This window comes from Cheilinus undulatus, linkage group 15, assembly GCF_018320785.1.
Source record: "Cheilinus undulatus linkage group 15, ASM1832078v1, whole genome shotgun sequence".
NCBI classification, from domain to species: Eukaryota; Metazoa; Chordata; class Actinopteri; order Labriformes; family Labridae; genus Cheilinus; species Cheilinus undulatus.
The window spans coordinates 41,993,800-42,018,221 of NC_054879.1; the positions used below are offsets into that span (position 1 = coordinate 41,993,800).

The 24,422-nt window shown below is 39.0% G+C and overlaps 1 protein-coding gene across 1 annotated transcript in view; it reads right to left on the reverse strand.

Annotated features, from left to right (window-relative positions):
- The window catches only part of agps (alkylglycerone phosphate synthase), a 43,145-nt gene that overhangs the window by 6,405 nt on the left and 12,318 nt on the right, over positions 1–24,422 (reverse strand). Inside the window, exons 8-19 of the mRNA XM_041807671.1 lie at positions 23,355–23,435; positions 22,011–22,136; positions 21,657–21,765; positions 14,912–15,039; positions 13,341–13,392; positions 11,804–11,880; positions 11,602–11,714; positions 8,424–8,493; positions 4,946–5,007; positions 4,098–4,187; positions 2,693–2,792; positions 369–426 (exon numbers count right to left, since the gene is read on the reverse strand). Coding sequence (XP_041663605.1) covers positions 369–426; positions 2,693–2,792; positions 4,098–4,187; positions 4,946–5,007; positions 8,424–8,493; positions 11,602–11,714; positions 11,804–11,880; positions 13,341–13,392; positions 14,912–15,039; positions 21,657–21,765; positions 22,011–22,136; positions 23,355–23,435 — 1,066 coding nt within the window. The remainder of the gene's footprint in view (positions 1–368; positions 427–2,692; positions 2,793–4,097; positions 4,188–4,945; positions 5,008–8,423; positions 8,494–11,601; positions 11,715–11,803; positions 11,881–13,340; positions 13,393–14,911; positions 15,040–21,656; positions 21,766–22,010; positions 22,137–23,354; positions 23,436–24,422) is intronic.

Consider the following 24,422-nt stretch of genomic DNA (forward strand, 5'->3'; position numbering starts at 1 on the left):
AGCGAGGCGGATGGCAATATAGATAAGGCAGCCGTTTCGGTTAGCCCTGATGGGGCCCACAGAGTTGTTTCACTCCCCCTCCCCCCGCTCACGTTTCATTTGGTCACCGCTGAAATGAACAAATAGCCGAGTCAGAGCAATTCATCCGAGCAGGGGGAACAGATTTTGGACATGTGAAGGAAGCAATGAAACATTTCTGACCACATGCATAGTACGTCTGGATGCCTGCTCGCTAGCATGGAAGTGCATGCTGGCGAGCATTTGCCACTAAATTAAACCTTTTTGGGGTTAGAATGTGTGCAATAATCAGATGGTCCCATTTCATGTTTCACTTTTACAAAAAAAGAGCGTTTTTTCTGTTGCAATACCTCCGTGGTGATGTGATAGGCTCCCTCCGTTGGCAAGGATCTCTTCTCTAGCTGCATGCTGGGGAAAATAATAGGACATACAAAGTCAAATATTGAGAATGAGTGCAGTTTGGATTCAATAGAAGATATTGGAACACAATATAGATACAGCACTGCATCATCGTCCTGGCATGTGATATAACAATTTTTTTTCTTAAATGAGTCTCTTTAAACGGATTTCCCTGAAAATTTGCTGGATGAGGCTAACAAAAATGAAAGTTAAAGGCCAAAGAGGTAACATACAAGTGCCTAGAAAAAAACCACTCACCCTTTTATCAATTTTATAAATCTATTATGGTCAAGATACTGTTTTCTTACTCAAAAAACATCTTTAATATCAAAGTGAAAACAGCAATATTAACAAAATATAAATATATAATGTAAAATAAGTAGCTGCATAAATAGTCACCCCCTTCAAGTCAGCATTTAGTAGTCACCTTTGGCTGTGAACACAGCCCTGAGTCTGTGTGGACAGGTCTCAATCAGGCTTGCACATCTGGACGCTCCAATTTTACTCCATTCTTCTTTGCAAAACTGCCAGAGCTCTGTCAGGTTGCACGGGGATTGGGCATGAACAGCCCCTTTCAAGTCCAGGCTCATACTCTCTATTGGATTGAGGTCTTGGCTTTGACTCAGCCACTCCAGAACATTCACCTTTAACCACTTCTGTGTAGCTTTCGCTGTATGCTTTGGGTCACTTGCTGGAAAATACATCTTCTCCCAAGCAGCAGTTCTCTTGCAGACTGAATAAGATTGTACTCCAGGATTTTCCCTATATAATGCTGCATTCATTTTTACCCACTACCTTTACAAGCCTCCCAGTCCTGACTGCTGAGAAGCATCCCCACAGCATGATGCTGCCACCACCGCTCTTGACTGTGGGGGTGGTGTGTTTGTGTCTGCGAAACATAGCGTTGGGTCTGATAGCCAAAAAGCAGAGAACTTTCTCTTTTGGTGAATTCTAGTCTAGATTTAATGAGTTTTCTTTAACAGTGGCTTTCTCTTTACCCCTGTCTCATAAAGCTTTGACTTCATGTATTTTTTGTTACATTGATATTACTTTGTAGAAATCAGTTTTCACTGTGACATTAAATCAGTTTAATTTTTTTTCGTCAAAAAAGACTAATAACATCGACCATGACTAATTTATAAAATCAATAAGAATGTAAAACAGGGGTGAATACTTTTTTTCTCAAACTTTTCAGGGCTAGGAACCCCTTACAGACAGAAAATTTTCCAAGAACCCCCACATAACCCTCTTATATGTATTTATGCATTTTATTAGATTTTTAATGACATAGTATTACTTTATAACCTTGCAAAGCAGATGGATATGCCCGTTTACGTGTCTCTCACTGGCGAATCCATCTTGCAAAGCTCCCATCTGAACTGTTTGGGAACTTTTGGGCCCGGTTAGAAAGTGACAGGGCCAATCAGCGTTGAGGGGCGGTACTTTTTGGGCATGGCGGCTTTGTGACGTAAGCAAGCAGCGACAAGAGGCCGGGGAGATAAGCATGGATGCTGCTAAAGTGTCAGTTTATCAGAACTTGACGACATTTCTTTGTTAAAAGAAGAACAAAGAACAGCATTGAGTTATTTTCTTTTCAAAAACAACAAAAGTTGTGTACTGACATGTCTACAGTCACTATGATTCACATTATGCAGCTCTAATGGAGTTTCCTCCTTCGGTAGGGGTGAAAACCACTCACAAACACTGACTGTGAGTGGTTTTCCACATGGATGTGTGAAACAAATCCGGCGTGCCAGGTTTATTGCTTTAATAATTTATTTTTAAAAAAATTTGTTTTGTATCCTATCGTATCATGAAGCTTTGGATCACGTTCTATCATGTAGCTTTGTATTGCTTTGTATTGTTTCCTATGGTTGTGCATTATATTGTATTTTATCAACGTATGCATGTGTAAAGCTGATGTCTTCCTTGCTGTTGTTTTTCTGCATCTATGTGATTGCTATATTTGCTGTAATTGTTACTAGAAGACTTGTATACATTGCATCATTTGCACTCCAATTAGATGCAACAATGCCTGACATATTTTCTCTGACAAATAAACGGATAAATATTGCCTATTAAATAACAAGCTCTTTATCATAATGCATCACATTGTTTTGTATTCTGCAGCTTTGTATCCTACTGTACCATGATGTTTCATACCCTTTAACTTTCTATCATATCCTATTCTATTATATCATACTGTATCCTATGGTTTGGTATTGTATTGTGGGTTATAATACAACAATGCATAAAACTGAGAAACCAACCATACCTCCACTTGTTCATACACATGTACTGGATCGCTGAGTCCTCTGTAGTTAAAGGCAAAGTAAAAGTAGACACAAGCACCAGCGTCGTACGTCTGAGTCACCCTATGGAAAACAGGAGATATTATGTTAAAACAAGCATTTCCATACAATTAACGTATTTTTATCCAACTAACTGGAAGTGAAAGTAAAGTAGGAGGACTGGCTTCCTTCAGTGAACTCCTGACCTCAGCTCCACTCATGTTTTCAATAAGCAGGCACAGCACTGAAGCACAGTCAACTTTAATACCATAACATTATGAGACATTTAATGCTTTGGCTGAATCATCCGAGCCACATTTGGACTGCAGGGAAAAAAGGATGACTCCACTTTAAAGCAGGACAGAAAATGTATCCATCACAGAACAAAGCATGTTTACAACCACGTGTTTATCCAAGAAAAAGCCCAGCTTTGATTCCTCTTCTTCTAAGAAGATGAAAAATAAGCTAAATTATGAAATGAAAGCTTCTCCAGTTTTAAAGCTCTCCTTCTGTGATCTTGTTCCCTGTAGAGGACTGGGGTACAGAGCCTCTGTTCATCTGACATGGCCCATCACCTGGCACGCTGACTCCTCTGGAGGTTAAATGGACAAATCAATCATGTGACAGACTGTGGCCGGGAAATGAATGGCTAGAGCATAATCAGGCTGAAGCCTAATCTGTGCGCAATTGGAGAACAGAAGTCTGGTGCTCCTCAGCCGGCTCAGCTCATGTTTGTTAGATTGCCCACCAGTCTGGATGGCTCTTACCAAAATAACAGGGACTGGTTGGGATGGAGATTGTGACTATTCTTTAATTTAAACTTTTATGTCAGAGTTTCTCATTTACATTACAAAAATAAAAATTTAAAACAAGAATTTTAAAGGTTTAGCTCTTCTGGACTGCTTCTGTTTGACAAATTTAAAGGATGATTATGTATTTTTCTTATAGTCAAAGAATCCGACATGTAGACCAAACCTAATACAGAGTATTGATCCCTTTGTCATTAGCACACTTACAGTCAAAAATTATCAAAAACACATACATCTGCAACTAGGGAGGCTATTATGTTTCATTCTGCATCAGTCCTGGATAAAATACTGCAACACCAAACTAGAGCACCTAATGTGAAATAATGTAATGCTTAAAACTTTACAAACTATTATTGAATCTTCCTGTTTTAAGTGGCATCTGCTGAAAACTGCTTTGCTAGTCAAGAATAATCTAGGACTATTATTTCAGTTTTTGTTCAAGTAAAGAAGTGTTGTTTTAATAACAGGCATACAACCAAATTGGAGTTCCAACACTTTTTGGAATAATTTTTGCCCTGATAGAGGGCAAGTTGGAATTTCTGTCCAAAAATGGCATAAAGATGCCCCTTATGAGCATTACCTGCAGGTGGATAAAGGTGGAAACTGTACTCCTTTCTCTTTACACTCTCGAATGATGCGTGCCTTCACATTTCGGCAAATGTCCAACACCCTGGAGAGAAAAAAAACAACAACATATCTTTAAAATGACGCTATTGCTTCATAGAAGTACCTTTAACTGTGATTTTTTTGTGTGCTTCAAAAACACAACATTAAAATATGCATGAAAGAGATTAAAAATGTAAGTGTACTTAAATTAAGAAAAAATGAGCACAGAAAAGAAGAGGAGGAGTCTGTCTAACACGACGACCACAGTGGGAGAGGTTCCCACCGGCGTGGAAATGGCCGCCAGTCCTGAGCATGTGCAGTCGTGTGTAGAGAAGGGAGGATGGGGAGGAGGGTGGGTAATGAGCCGGGCACATATGCTCGCCTCAGTGCGTGATCTCTTGGTCTCTCCCAACAGGCATGTTACACAACACAGAGCTCTGTGTGTGTGAAAATGCTGATGAAACCATGGAGAAACCATGAAGAAAACACAGAACACCAAAAGTGGCTGTGGGATGAATATGTGTATTTCTTCACACAGAACACACAAAGAGATCTCTCCTACTGTTAGTATGTGTGTCAGTGACGGCGTGTTTGTACGCAGAGAGGGGGGAAGCCTCTGTCAATGCAGAGTAGGATAACAGGGGGGCATGAAGGTGAATATCAAAGACAGAGTCAAAGAGAAGTAATAGAAAAGAAGGACAGAGGAGCAGGAAGGAGACAGAGGACTCCCTGAGGATTGACTGTGTGGGAGGAGAGTAAAGAGAAATGTTTATGGCTGTTTAAATCAGAGAGAGGAGCGTGCAGCTAGAATCATAGGATTACCTGTCCCAAGGCACAGAGGTTTCAAAGGACTCCCCGATTACATAGTAGTCCATCCCCAAGTCCTGCATACAATGAAAAAGAAGCTTTAATAAGCTGGTGGAAAATCTGATACACAATCTGATATGTGTCTGTTGAATGAGCTGAAGCCACGCCCACTCAGGAGGAATAAGATCCTTTCAAATTTAAAAAAATGCTACAATCTGAATGGAGGAAAGCTCTCATGCTATTAACCTGCACCTTGACCTTTAGTTGACATTGTGATCAGAGTGCAGCAGCCTGGCTCTATGCCAGAGAAGAGACTAAGTCTGTTTTCTGGCTCAAATCTCTGTTATGATACTTTAAATGATTCATAGACCACTGTGGCTGATAGATTTGGCAAATTTACCTCACAATGAACCAAAAAACAGCTGTTAACTGGCTGTTCACTTTCAATAAAGGCAGTGACATCAGCTAACAACAGACTGTTCTGAGATGAACTGCTCTGTGATTTTATATTGTAGTGTTAGAGGGGCGGGGTCATTCCCTACTGTGGGCTCATGACATCACCAGCCCACATATTGGCCCCACCCAAATTGAACCCAGCCAGGAAAGAGGTGAAAAACTTTCTAATGTTCTAAATCCAGGATGCCAGAGCTCTGCCAGCACCATGGCATGTGAGTATATATATGCAAACTTAAATATGTGTGTGTTTGTATTCTGCAAAATGGCCTGACATCATTAACAGGAGTTCTTTCATTTTTTTAAAGCATCTTCACACACAGGCAGTGGTGGAAAAAAGATACATATTCTTAAGGACTTGTACTTTTTGAAAACATTTGAAATCAGTAATTTTACTTCTAAGAAACCAGATTAAGTGTATTTTTACTTGAGGTCAGTAGTCTTGTACCACCTCTGTTGACTACACAGTAGCACAAAGCCAGAGAAGGATTCCACTGCCCATCCCCAAACAGCTGTTGTACACAGCCAAAACTGGAGTGTTGATATCTCCATTTGTTATAACTCTGTTCTGAGTGAAATGGTCTTCAGTGTTGTAGTTATTTGACAGTGTTGATCCAGTTCAACTCTCTAAAGAGTCAAGTGATGTTAGTTCCAACTCACTTTTGTGGGTTGGAACTAACACCAATAATACACCAATATGTAGAAGCTTTTTAACCCAAATGATATTTTTAATGCTAAAATATAATTATTATTGTGATCCATGAATGTTCAAATTTACTGATTTACAAAAAACTGAAAAAATTGTAAAGCACATTATTATTTCTTGATTGATATGTCAAATTATAGTAATTTACTTGCATTCCTGAACAGAAAAATGAGTTTTAGTGGTTGAATGTTATGCTTGATTAATTTCGGACTTCTCAGAGAAGCCCAGTGAGCCGGCTCAAATTTGGGTGAATTCAGTTTGAAATCCCTCATTCCTGTTCAAAATGGTAAAACGTGGAGAGCTCACTGAAAATGAAGAGTCCGCATTAAAGCACTTCATGATGCTGGATGGTCTCTGAGACAAATATGACAGGTAGTCTAATAAATCTGTTAAGCACTGTATGTGTTTAGTTGTGCTTGAAAGTTGCCTGTTAAACAGTCATCCTTGTTGAGGTTCCTTTGGTCAGATTGCTGGTGGATTGTTGTTTTTGATGTAAGACACATTTACACCATGCACAAAGTTAGCCACTGAGTTAGAGTTTGACTTCGGTTTTCCTAAAGAACCGATAGTATTCTTCATCAGTAAGCAATACCTTGCTAAACGGTTGACCCTGCTTTGTTCTTGCTCGAGGAGTTATTGCAGAGTCATTTTGTAAAATGTTTAACACTCCCACACACTTTCAAAAGTGTAGTTTAACTTTGCATAGTGTGGGCCAATATAGATGTGTTTAAAGTGTTACATTGTAGTGTTTAATTAACGTTTATTATGCTGTGTATTTTGATGCCTTATAGAGGTGTGACTTTATTTGAACAACCTGGCTGGAGATCTATTGCCTTGTTGTTCTTGCCAATGAGGAAAGACCATACTTTACTGTAAAACTCCCCAGTAGCTACTCAGTACTTAAAGTAAACTTTGAATTAAAAGCTTTTAACTTTTTCTTGAGTAGAATAGTCATGTACTTTCTCCTCTGGTTTACATGTACACTTCACTCCACAGTGGACCATTTCTACAAGGTCACTGATTATTATTACTTGGGTCATATTAGCCATCATTTGACATCAGCTGTCCTTTGACTTTGATTTCCAAAGAGATCTTAGTTTCTCTTATGATTATCTAGTTGTAAAACCTGTTCTCTTGAATGTCAACTCAGTCAATCTACTCAGTGGCCAACACCTCTCTGTGAGCCAGTGGCATGAATACTTGAGGAGAAAGTTTAACATTTTTCTCTCTTTAACTTTGTGGTAACACTGGTTGTTTTGTGTCTGAGCTGCTTTGTCAATTGTTCTTTGATTTTTCGTGTGCTGAAAATAAAGTAAATATTCCTAAAAAAACTGTGAAAATAAAGTAATTTCAAAACCCCCGTGTTTTCTACTTCATTTCTAAGAAACAGCTAACCCAATAAATCAAATAAGAAAGTTTAGGGAACTTTCTGGTCATGATAGATTTAGAAAGTGAGTCAGAGTATGAGTGAGGCTTAAGGAGATTTTTTTTTTGAAAAGCTAAACATTGGAGAGTTTGTTGTTCGGCTTTGGCATTAAGACTTGTAGTCTATGTTCCATGTTGATTTGTCTGTTTCACTGTGGTTCTGAAGGCATTGTTTGTGTTTTGTATCTAATGATGCATCACTGTGTATCAGGATGCTTCCTTTCTTTCTGCAGCTCTCGCATCATAGCCTTACTTTCCATGTCCACACTCTTTGTCATGCATCTGAATATATTTAAAAGCCAATTACCCATAAAAAGTCAAACGTATCGGCTTTCTTGAGGAGAGAATTAGCTGGGAGTGTCGGGTTTCTTTAATTCTCCACCTCATTAGGGGAAATAAAAAAATTTATATCTATGACGTTTAAGAAATCGAATTATAAGAGAAAGCCGAGAGTAACCTGGTTCATTAAAGCAGCCCTCAGAAAGTTTTATGTTATGATAGTTTCAGCTACACTTCGAAGAGCTACATGGAGAAAACTAGGCTGGTAGCTGCTGGTCTACTTTGCATTTATAGGTCATAAAGCAGATCAATTCATAACCAGTTAAGAACTCTCAAAGTAGGATTGATTGCATTTTAACTCCCTGAAAGTTTAAGTGCTTGTATGATCAAAGGCTCTCTGACAGGACTGACCAAAGACAACTCTCTATTGTCATTTTGACTGCAAACACTCTCCCTCCTGGTACCTTTGTGATAGACACCCTGACAACAACTGTGACCAGATCAAATCAGAGACCTCCTGAGGTCACATTCTGCACCCTTTCTGCTCTGCTCTCTCTCCTATCTGCTGTCAGAGTGCGCCCGCCCCGTCTGCCCAACCTGCCCATCAGTTCAGCCAGAGGAGTGACCCACCCGGAGGTAAGCGATGACGAAGGTCAGCATGTAGCCCCTCTGCCCATTGTCCTCTCCAGCTGCCAGGCCCCTGGAAGCAGATAACAGGGTTAATATTTAACAGCTCTTTTCTTTTAGCTTTGTTGCTCCAACCGCGCCCCTTCACAACAGCAGCCTGGGAGCCTGTCAATCCAACAATGTACGGATCAATGAAGCTATGCTCTGTGCATCGCCACAGGTCAGCCACACATCCATCACCTGCAGTGGGTAATCAAATTTTCATCCAGCACCCAAACTAATCAGGCCAAGCTCATTACAAAATCACTATATTGATTTTTCAGCCTTCTTCCTGTTTCCCAACATCACAGGAAAATATTCCTCACAGAACCGCCTCAATCCATCACTGGCACTTGATCTGATGGCTGATCACAATTTATTTGAAATAATGCAATAAAGCAGAGGATGCTGCATGTAGCTGACAAGTTTCTCGTGATTTAATTGCTGGCTATTGCCAGGGCAATGCTCCAGATACCTGCAGGTCTGGGCACAGGGCCAAACAGTAGCACCAACACCAAATAAAATCAATAAGGTTTGAGCAACGGCACTTAGAGCCCCTGGTTTGCTTGGTATTGTAGTATTGTCAACTTTTTTTAACATTTAGGATCCCACATGATTGAAAACAATACACAGCCTAAGAAACTACAGATATTCAGTCATATTTTGAACCAAAAGCCACAGCGACCACAGGAAGACAATAACGTCTACGTTGCCAATAGATCAGTGCAATTTGGACAGTGTGCGAGGATTTGCTTGTAATTTTTAGTAATCGTTAGAAAATACCCAATCATATTCACATTTACCATTAGGCAAAGGTAGGCAACTACTTACTCTAATTACTCAACCCTGCTCAACCGAAGAGCTAAACTGTTGAAAAATATCTTTGCAATAGCCACAAGCCCATCAAAAGGCCCAAATTACCTTTATATATTAATAGTGTGTTCAAGAATTTATAGAACAACATTGATACAAAAAGTATTAAACACTTTCTATGGTCAAAAAACAAACATTTATAACATTAAGGGCATTAAAAGACATGTAACAATGAAGAAATAAAGAAATTAAAATATCAATCAAATTATAGTTTTATAGATCTCTACAGAAACAATAAATAAAAATGTATGATTTGTAATACTCTGAAACATTTTAGTCCAGTTTTAGTCAATTCAAGTCCCTGCATCTTACATTTATCATCTTGCCGTGGTCTGGTACCAAACCATGTTAGCAGGTTCTATTAAACCTGTCAAACCTGGAATCCCTGCTTTCCACAGATGCAGAAGAGCGATAGATCTGTCGTGTTTTGACAGCTTTGCCCACTGTGGAGAAATATCATGGATTTTGCATGTCAGACAAAAATCTAAATTATATTTTAGTCTTGTTTTTGAAAACAGCGTTTGATTCATTAAAGATCTATTTTTGGCTCATCTTAGTCTAATCCTAATGGGAAAAAGGTAACCCACTAGAGTATTTAGTCATAGATTTGGTTGACAAAACTGACACTAGTTGTATTGAGCTTCTTGTACTTATTGACAGGTTTTAATACAGTTAAAAATGGTTTCAACTAGGGGTGATATTAGGGGTGGAAATTTATGAGTTAAGCGCCCTACAATAATGACAATATCAGGGTACAGTGATCCTGTGATAACTGATAAATTGAGAGGCAATTGTATGATGATATATCATGATATCACATTAAGTGAAAAACACAAAGTGCCTCTCAAAACACCGACTGCAGGATTCTTACCATGTTTCTCCCTATACTAATTTCAATCACTGTGTAAAACTGTCCAGTTATCAAGTTCACTTTGAACAAATTAATTTTCTTTGCATGTTTCTCTCATTCATGTCATGAGCGTAATCATGAGGAGTCATGACATGGTGAAAAGTGAGCCAAGATTGCAAGGAAACTTAGAATTGCCTTGTTAAAATTCAAATATTTACAACTGGCACCAGTGAGTGTATATATGTGTATATATGTATATATATGTATATATATGTTTATATGTGTGTATATATATATATATATATATATATATATATATATATATATATATATATATATATATATATATATATATACACACACACAAACACACACACATTAGGGCTGAATGATTTGGGAAAATAATTTAATTGTGATTATTTTTTCAATATTGTGATTGGGATTCAATGTGCAATTATTTTTTTAAGTTTCTCATCTTATGTAATTTCAACCAAAATACGCAATAAATCATTAAAGTATATTTTAACCAGCACAATAATAAACAGATTAAACTAGGGTGGAGTGATTTTGAAAAAATATTTCATTCCCATTTTGAGAAATATAAGGAAAGTAGGATTTTTGTAAGCTATTCTAAAAAAATCGACACTTAGATGTTTTCATAATGGGTGGATCATATCTCTTCTGCTAAAAAAAACTGTATCAAACTGGTATTTTGACATGTTTCAGGTTAAAGAAATTATGATTAATTGCCCAGTCCTAATACATATATAAAATAACTATAATATATTTTGAAATAAGCCACAGTATTCAAAACAAAATATTTTCAAAATCAAAATGAAAATAGTCAATAACAAAAAAGACTTCATTAAAAAAAAACAACCACATTAAGGAATGTTGCTATGAAACTGATTTTATCTTTTTTTGTAAGAATTAACTCTTTTTAAAGTATTGTACAATGTTTCAACAGGCTCAGGATAGAGGGTTAGCCTCCCTCTCAGGCTGACAAGTAACTGATTTCCACCAAACTCCTCATCTATCTGTTTAGTGATCAATCACAGCAGCCGAGCACCGTGTCCTCTGGCCCTGAGGGGAGCCGTGCCCTACTATCAACGCCCACACCACACCTACTCTAACATAAAGGCCGCCCTGACAGGAGGACATCCACAGGTGATCCATCAATCCTCACAGAGACAAACTACTGAGCAGAAGGCCAGCTCTGAAGTGTGTAACTGGGCTTTACCACCTTTCTTCTCACTGCTACTACATAATAGTTGGTTAAATAAAGTGTCATGACAGCCTCGGGCAGCTCCACGTCTCGCTTTAAATCACAGTGAATGGTGCTTTGTTATTTCTGTGCCTGGATGTGCGACTGATCCTGTGACGTAGCTCATTTACGAGACAGAGAGAGAGAGAGCTCACCCAAATTTAGCAGCAATGTCGTAAACCTGCTTTTCGTGCTGCAGGACCTTCTCACGGTCTCCTTCAAACAGGAGGGTGGCCACACACAGACGGTTCTGGTCAAACCCTTTGAACTGGTGATTAAAAAAGATTTATTGTGATGAGAATCACAAAGGGAAAGACACGAGTTATGTTCACATTTATTTTTAATCTTTGTTCTTACCTTGGTGATGTAAAACTTCTTCAACCCGTCCAAAAAGGAAGTGAAAATTGAAGATACTTGAGGCTTCAGGGCATGACCTGTGAAAATATCAGATAAGAGTCAGCTCCCCCTATTCACAAAGAAATAAACCTGAAAAACAGATGATGTTTTTCACACATTAGTCATAGCCCTGCTGCTGTTTGCATCCTCTAGCGCTCTGAGAGGGCAAGCCAGTCAGATTTATTTGCAGTTTGAAACAAAAGCAGGAAAAAATAAATGGTAACATTTGAATAACTTTTACAACTGGCCAGTGGCTGCAAGCGACAGCGACTATAAATCAGACGGTTTCCGAAGGGAAGTGGGGTTGACGCGGCGATATCCGTCTTCCTCACCCACACTTTTTGATTTATTCCTGATCGGACGCACAAAAAGCGCCCGTGGACAAGCGAAAATGAGGGGCTGGGGCCAATGGGATGGTTATCAATCACAGCGGGGAAGTCACGGGTGATGTCGCCGAGACTTAACAGTTCATTTATTTCCCCCCATGCTCAAGTCTCTTCATCACTTAGTGTCCTAATTGTTTCCATTCCAAAATTTGATTGCAGGTCTTTAGGTCTCTCATAGCCATCATACTCGTTAATTAAATACTCAACTTCCAGAGAGAGAAAATCACACCTACACTACATTTTTTCACTTTTAACTCTCCTCTTTGTGCTTTTTTGCACATAAATACATGTTGCTTCGAACTACAACATTCTCATTTTTCATCGTGTGTTCCCACTGCTAAATTGTACTTGTAGTCCCAATCTGAGACAGACCTGTGAATACATCAGCTCTCCTCACATCCAGCCAACATGATTAAACGTGAGGACAAGCCACTAATAAGCCCAAGAAGGTATCATGGAGCCATGAGTTTTAGTTATTAGTGGAAAACCTGGTCGCTTCATCTTCCCCTGCTTAATGCTAAGAAGTGCCTACTCGGTGAAAAGTGGAAATATAGGGGAGATAATGAGATCCCTGGAGAGTGGGGAACTTTACAGAGATCTCAGGCAATGCCAGATGCATTCCACTCGACCTGAAGAAACAACATCATAAAATTTCAATGTAACAACCACTTCATTTTAGCCAGGGTCATTTTTCATCCTGTTTCAATTTTTTTGTCTGTGTGTGTGTGTGTGTGTGCAGCTATTCTGCTGCAAAAAATGATAATCAATTTAACAGTACTGGGAAATGGAAGGTGGAATCATTGTATGCTGTAACATTGCCATTTATTGTTCTTTTTCTCAGAGGTAAAGAGCACATTGATGAAACTCAAAACAACATATTGATACAAAAACGGTGTGACAAACTTCAAGTTAATATGATTCAGTTAGTAGAAAAGCAACATTACTCAAATAAAAATAAAAAAGAAACAAAGACACTTCAAAACCCTTAAATAAAACTATTTCATTTTGTTAAGGTTTTCTACATCAGAGATGATAACAGCATTAGTATTTATAGTTATGCTTTAAGTTTGAAGTTGTCTGTATAGTGAATGATCCAACTTTTTTTTACTTACCAAATTTAAATTGTTCATTATCCATGAGTCGGATAGATGCCGGGGCACACCTCTGAAAAGTACAAATTTGTCTTAATTAGTATGTTTTAAACATGCAGTGCCTATAAAAAAGTATTCACTCCCTTGATTTAACCTTTTATTGGTTTAATAAATCCATCATAGTCAATATAATTTGGCTTTTTATGAAGAAAAAACGATTTAATGTCAAAGTGAAGTAACGTCAATTAAACAAAAATATGTAATGTGTAATAAGTAACCGCATGAATATTCACCCCCTTTAAAGTGACTGACCTAATTCAACAGAAGTCCAGCCAACTGGTGCTAGAAGTCACATAATTAGTGAAATGGGGATCACCTGAGTGCAGTGAATGTGTCTCAAGTAATTAGGGTATAAAGACACGTGTACCTGGAAGGTCCAGTCACTGGTTCATCAGTATTCTTGGCTACCATTACACCATGAAGACAAAAGAACACTCCAAGCAACTCAGAGAAAAGGTTATTGAAAGTACAAGTCAGAGATGGACAAAAAATCAATACAGAGTGGCAAAGATGAAGACACTGTTGAAGAAAACTCATTAATTCTGGACTAGAGTTCCCCAAAAGGCATGTGGGAGACTCTGTGGTCAAGTGGGGGAAAGTTCTTTGGTCTGATGAGACCAAAATGGTGCTTTTTGACCATCAGACAAGACGTTACCGCACATCACCAAAAACACACCATCCCCACAATAAAGCACAGTGGTCGCAGCATCAAGTTGTGGGGATGCTTCTCATCAGCCTACCCTGGAAGGCTTGTAAAGATAGAGGGTAAAATGACAGCAGCAAAATCCTGGAAGATAATCATATCCAGTCTGCGAGAGATCTATGGCTTGGAAAATTTATTTTCCAGCAAGACAATGACCCGATGGAGTTATGAATGTTCTGGAGTGGGCGAGTCAAAGCTCAGACCTCAATCCAATAGAGAATTCCTGGCTGGACTTGAAAAGGGCTGTTCATGCTCCATCCCTCTGCAACCTGACAGAGCTTGAGCAGTTCTGCAAAGAAGAATGGAGTAAAATTGGAGAATCTAGATGTGAAATCCTGACTGAGACCTACCCAATCAGACTCAGTGCTGTGATTGCAGTCAAAGGTACATCTACTAAATACTGACTTGAAGAGGGTGAATATATATGCAGTCACTTGTTTTACATGACTTTTTTTAATTGACGATACTTTGTAGAAATCTGTTTTGACATGAAAGAGGTTTTTTTGTAAAAATTCTGTTGCATTTGCAGATTTAGGATGCACTGGATAAAACTGCAATATAATCTGGAGTGTCAAAGAAGTTTATAGTCTCAGCAGAAAGGTTTTTATGCAGCAACAGCTGCAGAAAGTTTTAACAAAAAGTAAAAGTAGGTCTAAGAAAAGTGTTCTTTTTTCAGTGCGTTTTGCTGATAAGTCAGATTTGTAAGGTGTGAAATGAAGACTGAACAGTGCTCATTATATTCTGGAAAACTAAAAAAGTTTCTGGACTTTTCCTCATGTGGAGACAAATATAGGAAGTATCTGTGGATAAGTATAGATTAGCATGTTACCTGTTTGGCAACCTCTCGCAGGCAGGCAACTCCCTGCTCAAAATTTGGGAACACCACGGAGCCGTATTTCTGATACTCAGGCATGGGACGAATCTTCATTGTGACCTCAGTAACCACACCCAGGGTTCCTGTGGAAAATCACAGTGAGACAATCTGAGTGGAACAAAAAAAATCAGTTCCCACATTTTATACGACCCAACCCACTTTAAGAGCGGAACTTGAGACTGTTTTACAGGCCTCTGGTACATGTCAGGGTACTTTGGGTGACCTTTGTCTAAGGTTTCACCAGGTAGATCTGGTTTTCTACCGCACACCAGGGGACAGCTGAAATTTATCAGGTTTAGAGTGTGAGGAAATAAAGCAGGGCTTTATCAAAGGCATCAGGGCCAAATGCAGCAGCAGCACAGACGTGGGTAGTCAGAAACCTCAGACTGACATTTTAATCCTGGAAACTGTCAGACATGAGCTGATGCTGCTGAAGTGCATGTTTGAAAACCACTGGGAAAAAAAATCCTCTTCCCCGCAAATATGTCTGAGAAAATATTTAGCACTATTCCTGATGCTTTTCCCTTCATCGGGGGGAAAACAAAAGGTCACTCTAGAGATGAGTATTAAAAATACCAAATAACAGTCAAGTAAAAGCATATTTCCACTCTGCACTATCACCATTGACTCTTTAAAACATGGACATAGATATCCATTCAACCATCTATTTCTAAGAGCTGTAATGAGGCCAAAGGATGATGGTTGCCATATTGGAAAAACTAACTTCTCCTTACTTTCAATCAATGTGTTGATACATAAAAACACTGAGCTGAGGTCTCAAGCCTCCAGGCAAACAGCTTAAGTGCAAACATTTGACAGTCAAATTAGACAAGTCCCTAAATATGCTGGCTTTCCATAACTTTTAGTCTTAATACAATCAAAATGGATGGGTTATAAACCCCCCCCCCCCCCCGCAGTTTTGAAAAATAAAGAAACAAGCTATGAAGACCAGAGAAGTTATTTGTCTCAAACATGTTCCTCATTGCTGTACAGGGCATGTCTCATCATGGAGCTTAAAGTGGATTCCTTAGCTTTTAGAGACAGCCTCGAAACTGCCATTTTTGGATCACTTTGCTCCATTATTCAACAGCGGAGGTTTGTGCTTGATCCTGCCCTGTGTAGGTTTTTACTGATTCATTGTTCTTTCTTGCACAGTTAAAAGCCAAATTATTGGTAGTTTGTCTACAGCAGTGATCATCAACTGGAGGCCTGAGGGCCACATGAGGCTGCCCACATCTGCCTTGTGGCCCTTAAGAGTATTCAATAAGGAGGAAACATGCTGCATGCTATTGTTTAACATTTTTTCTTGTGCAAGCCAAAGTAATGTCAATTTAAAAAAACGTAACAAAAAGAGGCACACAAGCATAACATTTCTGCAATCTTACATAATAAACTAACACTTTTCAGTTCATTGATTGAGGCTTTTTGCATCATTTTTTTGCCTCAGGTTTTTTGAGTTTGCAACCTTTCAAGCCTAAGTATTAAAATAAAACACCTGCTTGTGTTTTTCATTACAGCAAACCCAGCCATTTAAAACAGAACATCCCTGGAAACGTGCGGCTAAAATATCTCAATCTCATTCGCCCCCTTGTGGCTGGCTGCAATATAGCTGATTGGGACTCACTGTAAAAGGCTAGAAATGATGTACATTTTGCAAGAAAATAAAAAATATATTTGGACAAAAATGTGTAAATTAGAATTTTTTTAAAGGTCACATATTGTACCCCTGTAAGACAAGTTTATACTGGTCCCAGAGCTCCCTAAAAATATGCCTGTGATGTTTGTTGCTGAAAAAACACTCCAGTATTGGATTTTTACATGCCTAAAAACTCCTCTGTGTCAGCCCTGCTCAGAACAAGCTGTTTCTGAGGCTTTAAATGTTAGTGAGCTGTCTGACTCCGCCCCTCTCAGGAAATTAATGTGGCTTAATGGATATGTGGCTCTCCTGACTCTCCTCTCAGTCACGAGAGGAGGGCAGAACTTCTTCCAAGTAGGGAGGGCCAACCAAACCTGGGGGGTGGGGCTAACTCCCCACATGACATCATGAGGGGAAATCTGAGAATGGTTTGTTTCAGCACACATTTTCTGAAAGGTAGAGAAAGTGGGGGGGTGTGGATTTTTCTGATTCTTGGGGGGATGGCGGACAGTCCAGAGGCATATCCTTTTGCTAGAAAAAGGGAAAAACTATTATTTGGAAAATATTAACCATTTTTGAAAGCAGTACGGTAAAAACTTCGGGTTTTGTATTTTCTTAGTGACTTAGCATTTGTATGTTTTGAGTTGAGAATTACATGCTTCAAAGCTGGCATTATTCTCTGCATTTTCCTTGATAACCAAGTAAGAAGACTCATGATACTATTTATGTATAATCATAATCACAAATTGCAATATTGTCCAGTATAACAGCAATGACACATTATTACTTCTGAGTGAAATATCTTGGTCTTAAGTAACTTCATATCTACAATTACTGTGTCTCTGATATCAGTCATCTCATGATCAATCAAGTATTGCTTAATGACAGTGTTGAGAATACTAAGGGCAAAAACAAAGGTATGATATCACACAGTACAATGTTACTATAATATTTAGATTTTCATTGACTATACTGGCGTATAACTTGTTCTGATAATGTCTAACATTTTCCAGGCATATGACTGGTTAAACTTTTGTTTAAAGAAATATAACCAGTGAAATAAATAGTGATGTGCTTTTACAGTCTTGAATTTTAGTGTTGAGAACTAAACCTATTACTCTCCCCAGTGTATGCATGTTACAGACGGTGTCCATTTAGGGACACATCTCCCCTGAATGTAGCCTGTTCCATTAGGGGGCTCCCTCAGCCTGTTATAGCTGTTAATGAGCCCTCTAACAGTGACACTACATGCCACATGCTGCTCCCTAGTGGCTCGATGGAAAACATGACTGGATTGGACCTCAGAAGAAACGCCCCTCACTCCTGACAGCACAGAGGAGGAGCCAGTGAGTGGGCGAGCAGGGAGAGAGAGAGAGAGAGAGAGAGAGAGAGAGAATGACAAGGGAGGAGCTAGAGAGGATGGGGAGTAAAGGAGCATGAGTAAAGGGAGGTAGTGAGAAGAGCAGGGTCAGAGAACTGCTCTCTTTGGGATGAACCAATGTAATGAAATGCTGGGGGCATGAGAAGATATTTTAACAGTCACTTTTTCTATCAAAAATAACTCTTTTTATTCAGAGTATTTATTTTAGTGGACAGACAATTAGGGGTGACCTGTCCCTTTGTTTTGGTATTAAACATTTCAGAAATAAAATCAAAGTTTGGAGAAAAGGGCAAGGAGACAACAAAGTGTATTTTTGCCTACCATATTGCTCGCCATTGTAAAGACAGTAAATCAAATAAATGGCTCAGAAAACCAAATTAGGTGTGGTTGGCTGCACACACCTACATCACATCCTCTATGGCTGAGTGGAGATTGGAATACTCATTGATAATAAGCCTTTCTTTCCATTCACTTTAGTTGCAGCTAGAATGAGGGAAATACTTAGCATTCATTCTTTTTCAAGGTCACAGAGATAGAGAGCCCGTCTTGTTGTGCGATGAATGAGAAGCTCGAGGTTTCAACAGTAATTTCTGATAAAATAGATGTAGCCCACTTAGCATGCAGAGCATAGTTGAGGGTTTTAGCTTTGTTGGTGGTGGTGCTGGCCTGCTGTCAGGCTGCAGGATGTGGATTCTGTGGTGATGAGGTAGATAATTTTAATGAGACTCTGTGATGGTGTGACCTACTGGTTCTAGCGTTAGGCCTTTCAGCAGAACATGATCTCTCTAAGACATGTGGTCCCGTCCCATCTCTAGTGAGGAGCCCAAACTGTCTTTTTATATTTTATCTTCTGTATGAGCTGTTCCTTTCTTCTCTTTGCTTTAATATGGCTTATTCTAAACATTTTTAAATGTTTCCTTTTGATGCATTTCTTCTTTCTTTATAACGATGTGATGATGTCTTGAGTAAAGCACTTTGATTTGCCATGTTGCCGAATAGTAACATTAAAGCGGCTAAACTAGCATCCTTCTGTCAAAAAAACTGTTTTTCTATCAAAACACAAACTATCTTTCTTTTATTGCGAGGAAGAAACTCATTCAAGCAACATTATTGTCTGTAATTGATTATAGTGATGTTCTTAACATGCATGCTGCCTCATCCTCTCTGAAAATCCTTATACAATAGAAGGATGGAACATTGGTGTATCTTTCTTTATAAGGCAATTTAACATGAATTACCTACTTATTTTTGTTCTTTACTGACTCCAAAAGCTGTCAGCAGCCGTTATCTTCGTTCTCATGGATTTATCGTGTATGTTCCTCGAACTCGCTCGGTCTTTGGTCAAAGAGCTTTTAATGTTTTTGCTTTTTCGTCTTGGTCAGAGTTACAGGGCCATCTTAAACTTGAGCGTTGATTTAGTTTAGGAGATTTCAAGGCTAGAATTAAGGAACACTTGGCCAGCGTGTGCACGTTTTTCTGCTGAAAGCTGTCGATTTGTTGATTGATGTAACACTCTTATGTCCTGTTTAATATCATATGTGTGAAACTTCTCATGCTGCTGTCTTGGCCAGGACTCCCTTGTAAAAGAGATATTTGTATCTCAACAGGAATAAATAAAGGTTCAATAAATAAATTTTTGCTCAGTATTAGCCTCCTCAAAACTCTTGTCTCCCTTCATCTGCATAGACTATGCTAGGAGGTCTGCAGGACTGAGTAAATTGTGATATTGATCGCCTCCACACAAGGTAAGCCGGTTAAGTTTTGGGGTAAAAAATCCCTTTTTTGTAAAGTGTAGGGATTGTACTTTAAAGTATTAACTTTACTCTGTTTCCAATCATTCCTAATAGCCGTTCCCCACTTCCTGATCCCCTGTAGACAGTCAAGCGTCTTCAAAATCAACCAATTGGAAGAACCAATATTCTACTGCACATACAGCAACTTACAACAAACTCAACACCATTGATGTTAGTATTTCAATATTAGATATGTATCTAGGGGGTCTCTTTGTTCATTTCTATTCATTCTTATTTCTTAATTTTCCCCTATTTTCAATAGTTTTTTTTCTTGTATATTTGCTAGTAAAACTGTGAGGACTTTTGGTTTAAGTTGATTTTAACTTCCCCTGTGATAAACGCTGTGCATCTTACCTCTGCTTTTTAAGGACAGAAGAGATTTTTGCTGAGTAAAAGGTCTTTTTTTGCACTGCTATTTTAATCTCCATTTCAGACACATAACCTGGGGCCAAGGTTATAATAGTTTTAGGTTTTTTATTAGTTTTAATTTTTATTCTGTTTTTACCTCGTCAGTTTAGTTTTAATTAGTTTTTCCCGTTAGGTTGCTTGTTTAGTTTAGTTTTTATTTGCAAAAATGCTTCGTTTTAGTTTAGTTTTTATTTGTCTTTGTGTTAGTTTAGTCTTTTCGACAATATTGGATACCTGCCAGGGATGAGATCCAAAAGGGCTCATCACTTTTCACTTCATTTATTCAACTTTAATGTTTGCATACAACTTAAGACCAAAAATAACCATTGTGTGAAGTCTTCTCCAATCAAATCAGGGAATTTTACTCCCTCCAGGCTTGGGCATACGTGTCAGTCATTGTGCTGCTGTCAAAGACTAAAACTAAGGAGATTTTGTCTTTAATTCTATTTAATTTTAGTTAGTTTTCTGAGCACAGAATTTAGTTTTAGTTAGTTTTCATTTTTAGTTTTAGTTAACTATAGTAACCTTTCCCAGGGCAGTTTCAAATATGAAAATATCACTATAACAAAACGGTCAAACTTTATGCAGATGGTTTCGTTTGCTGTCATAGTTTAAATTGAGGCAACAATGTTTCTATCAGTCTGTTTCATAAACAGCTACAATCCACAACAGAAGCTAGAATCTTGTATGATTGGAATAATAATGTTAGCAAAAAATTAAACTTAAAAAATAAACTAGCAAGGATCATAAATGCTTTAAGAGCTTTTCTACAAACATTGCAAGGCTAATCTTTCATCTGATGAAATCACAACAATTTATAACTTATGCTCAACTACTTTAAGGTAAAATGAACATCTATTTAAATGAAAACCGTGTGCTGACTGAGTGATAAAGACAAATGATAATTACTACTTTAAGCAAGTTTTGAATTAGTTGTAGGCTTACCATTTTAAAGTTGATCTAGACAGTCAATTTTCACTGTGTTGAAAAGACTTTTCAAATGGTGACGTCATGCTTTTAGGTATGACTGATCTTACATGCTGCTGGTAGTCTTACTAAATTGAAATCGCCTCTAATGAGAACAAATGGAGATTTCGGCAGTGATCCCAGTCTAGTCAGGGAGCAGATTGCTGAGCTTTGTAGGGTGAATATAAAGTTTTCATCCACAGCTGTTTAACATAGCCATGCCAAGAGTCTCTGAACCTCCTCATTATGTAGGGGGGAACCTGGCATATGGCAGTATTCTCTGTGGGCATTCACAAGGACAGGGCACGGCAGATGGGGTGGGGAGGACACTCGCTGGTTCCTGACTAACACCCCTCAGATCACTTTTCCACCAGCACTGGTTAATGTGTAGAGGCCCAGAGCATGAGAACCAGCCTGATGTTACTGTTTTATCTGTGAACGTGCACATGAATGCACCACCTCACATGTGTGACCACATGCTGTGTGTCAGTAAAATCACATGAGAAAGAGACAAACCCTCTGAGCCCATGATGAAGTGGTGAATGTCGGGGCCCGTGGACATGCGTGGGCCCTGACAACTCTTCTCGATCACCCCTCGTGGAGTCACCATCTTTACGTGGACAACCTAAAACAGCAACACAGCACAACCTTTAAACAAAATTTAATCATTGCTTTGACTGATGCTAGCAAAATATAAGAATTTGGACATCATGCAGAGGACTGATGCCATGAGTGTGCTGAGTTGAGGGTAAAGTCCACAAAACTCTGCTAATAATTTCCTTCCTAATTACTGTGCTGCAACAACAGAGTCCTGACTTTCATCCCATGCTTAAACAAACAAGAAGGTAAAGGTGAATGTGTGCAGCTCACCAGGTCCTCAATGTTGCCGTAGATGTTCTTCTTCATGCCTGACGCTCTGGTTGCTACCCAGCCCCCCAGGGAGCTGAACTCCATGGAGTCCGGCTCGTGCCCTGTACAGTAGCCGCTCTCATTAAGCTGTGACAAGAAACAAAGAAAGTACGCATTTGTTGATGCAGATAAAACCCAGCCAAAAAATGTTTGGAACACAGTGATGTAAAGCCACAAGAATGTTTTAATAACAAGCAAAAAGAATGAGCAAGCAAAGGGAAAAAGATAATTGCAGCTCTGCTGCTGCATTTCACTACACTCCTTTTGCTGCAGTGCACAAACTCACTTTTTATGGCATCGTAGATTTTTACTGCAGCTTAAAATAAACAAAGTAGAAAGGCCAAAAAGACTAAAAAGAGATTGGTGTATTATTTGTACTGTGCTAAATTCCCAGGATCACTGATGTGGTGTGTGAAATAAGAGCTGTATTCTGCCAGGCATCATGTTGAGGCCTTTATTACCATCTCTTCTAAGTAACCAAACTTAAAATTACAGTTACTTGCACATGTTCATCTGTGAGTTATTCAGGCTTTGTCTCAGGCAGAAGTGATGGAAAACTGTGTCACATTCTGCCTCAAAGCCCCACCCAATTCATGAGATAGTGTGGATAACTTCTAAGTAGCTCGCCACGCGGTCAAAGCAAAGTGACAAAAAAACTGAAGGGTAGTTTCAAAGTGTAATGCTCACATAAAAACCCTTTACACAAACTCATCAGATACAGAAACCCTGCAGCTTTGAGGAGAATGTAATGGTCATCAGAAACCAACAAATTCTCCTCAAAGCAGCCAAACCTCTTAAAGGGTGCATCTTTAGGCAGAACATTTAATAGTAATAATAATAAGGACCTTAAAGTATAACAACAACCTCCACCAGAAGCAAAAGATGGGGGTTAAATCAGGCCTTGTTTTATCACCACTCTTCCCCTGGAAGGCACTTTATAATGCACACCCATCTGCTCCATCAAAATGGCCTGGTCTAAATGCAGAGCTGGCGTCTGCTTTAGATGCAGCTCACGCATTCCTCTACATCAAATGCCCGCTCCTTCTCCATTTTTCTGAATTAGCTTGATGGTGCCATCTGCTCATGACCGCCGCTTCACTCTCTAATCTCTCCCCTTCAGCACTCTGCTCCCTGTCTCACTCTAGCTCCTAAAGCCCTGCTAGATCTACTGAGCAGAGAGCACCAAGGTGACTGAGCATGGGCGGGCAACCTGTGAGTGGGCATGAGGCTTGATTGTTGGCATGACGTTTTACAGCCGTGTAAGCTCTTTCAGTGGATGAATATGGATGAATGGGGAGTGCTTACCAATCTCTCCAAATCCTGACCCACGATGCCAGCTTCCACATGGGCGGTTAAATTCTTCTCGTCAATCCATAAAATGCGGTTCTGAAAATCAAAAAAAAAAAAAAAAAAAAAAAAAAAAAACGCAACAGTGGTGGTCATAAAACATTGTGTATACATGCTTTATCATATTCTGCATGCAAGAAACCCTCCTGAAAGCTGCTTCACTATGAAAGTACACCACTGCTTTAATGCAGGCTACAACTGTTATAAAATAAATGTAGTGTATCACGGTGTCTGTCATCCTAACTCTAAACCTGCCTACTTTTGTCCTATTCTCTTGAAACATTTTGTTTTTGTTTTGCACCAGTATGCCCTTCTTCTTGACGGTCACATGTCTGAGGATAAATGTGCACAGAGGGGCTAAAGGACAGACACATTTTCCTCAAGGTTAAACTCAATTTAACATCCAATTCCAAATATATGCCTCTTATTTGGGCCGCTGGGCACGTGGTCCACCCCTACCTGCAGGAGGTCATTTCACACCTGCCATCAATTATTCTCCAGAGGTAGTAAACTTTATGTTACAGCTACCTTGCTGCTTTCATGTGCTTCCACTGGAGCCAAGCCCACCTCTGACCCCTGACACAGAGCGCTGGCCACTGGTGTCAGTGGCTCCAAACTCAACGAGGTGAGCTAGCAGCATCCGGACAGCGTATATATCACCTCTATGTAGTCCTGCATCAAAGGGATGTACTGTACTGGTGACCATTTTATCGTACCTACCGTAATTTTATGGGCTATAAAATATTCTCATGTCTGTGGTCAGATTCTCAGGATGCAATTAAAACTGATGGCTGATACCCAAGTGAAAAGAATTTTATCATGTTCCACTAACAAACAGTAAATATGGTGATCTAACTTCTGTTGTTATTTCTGTGGATTTTATTTGTAAAGTAAAAAACTGACAGACAAACAACTTGCTGATATTCAATACAGATAAAGAACTAACAGATCAACATCACTAGTATTCACTGATTCAATAGAGGACACCACAAACTCTGATTATTAGGAAAAAATTGCAGTAGGAAT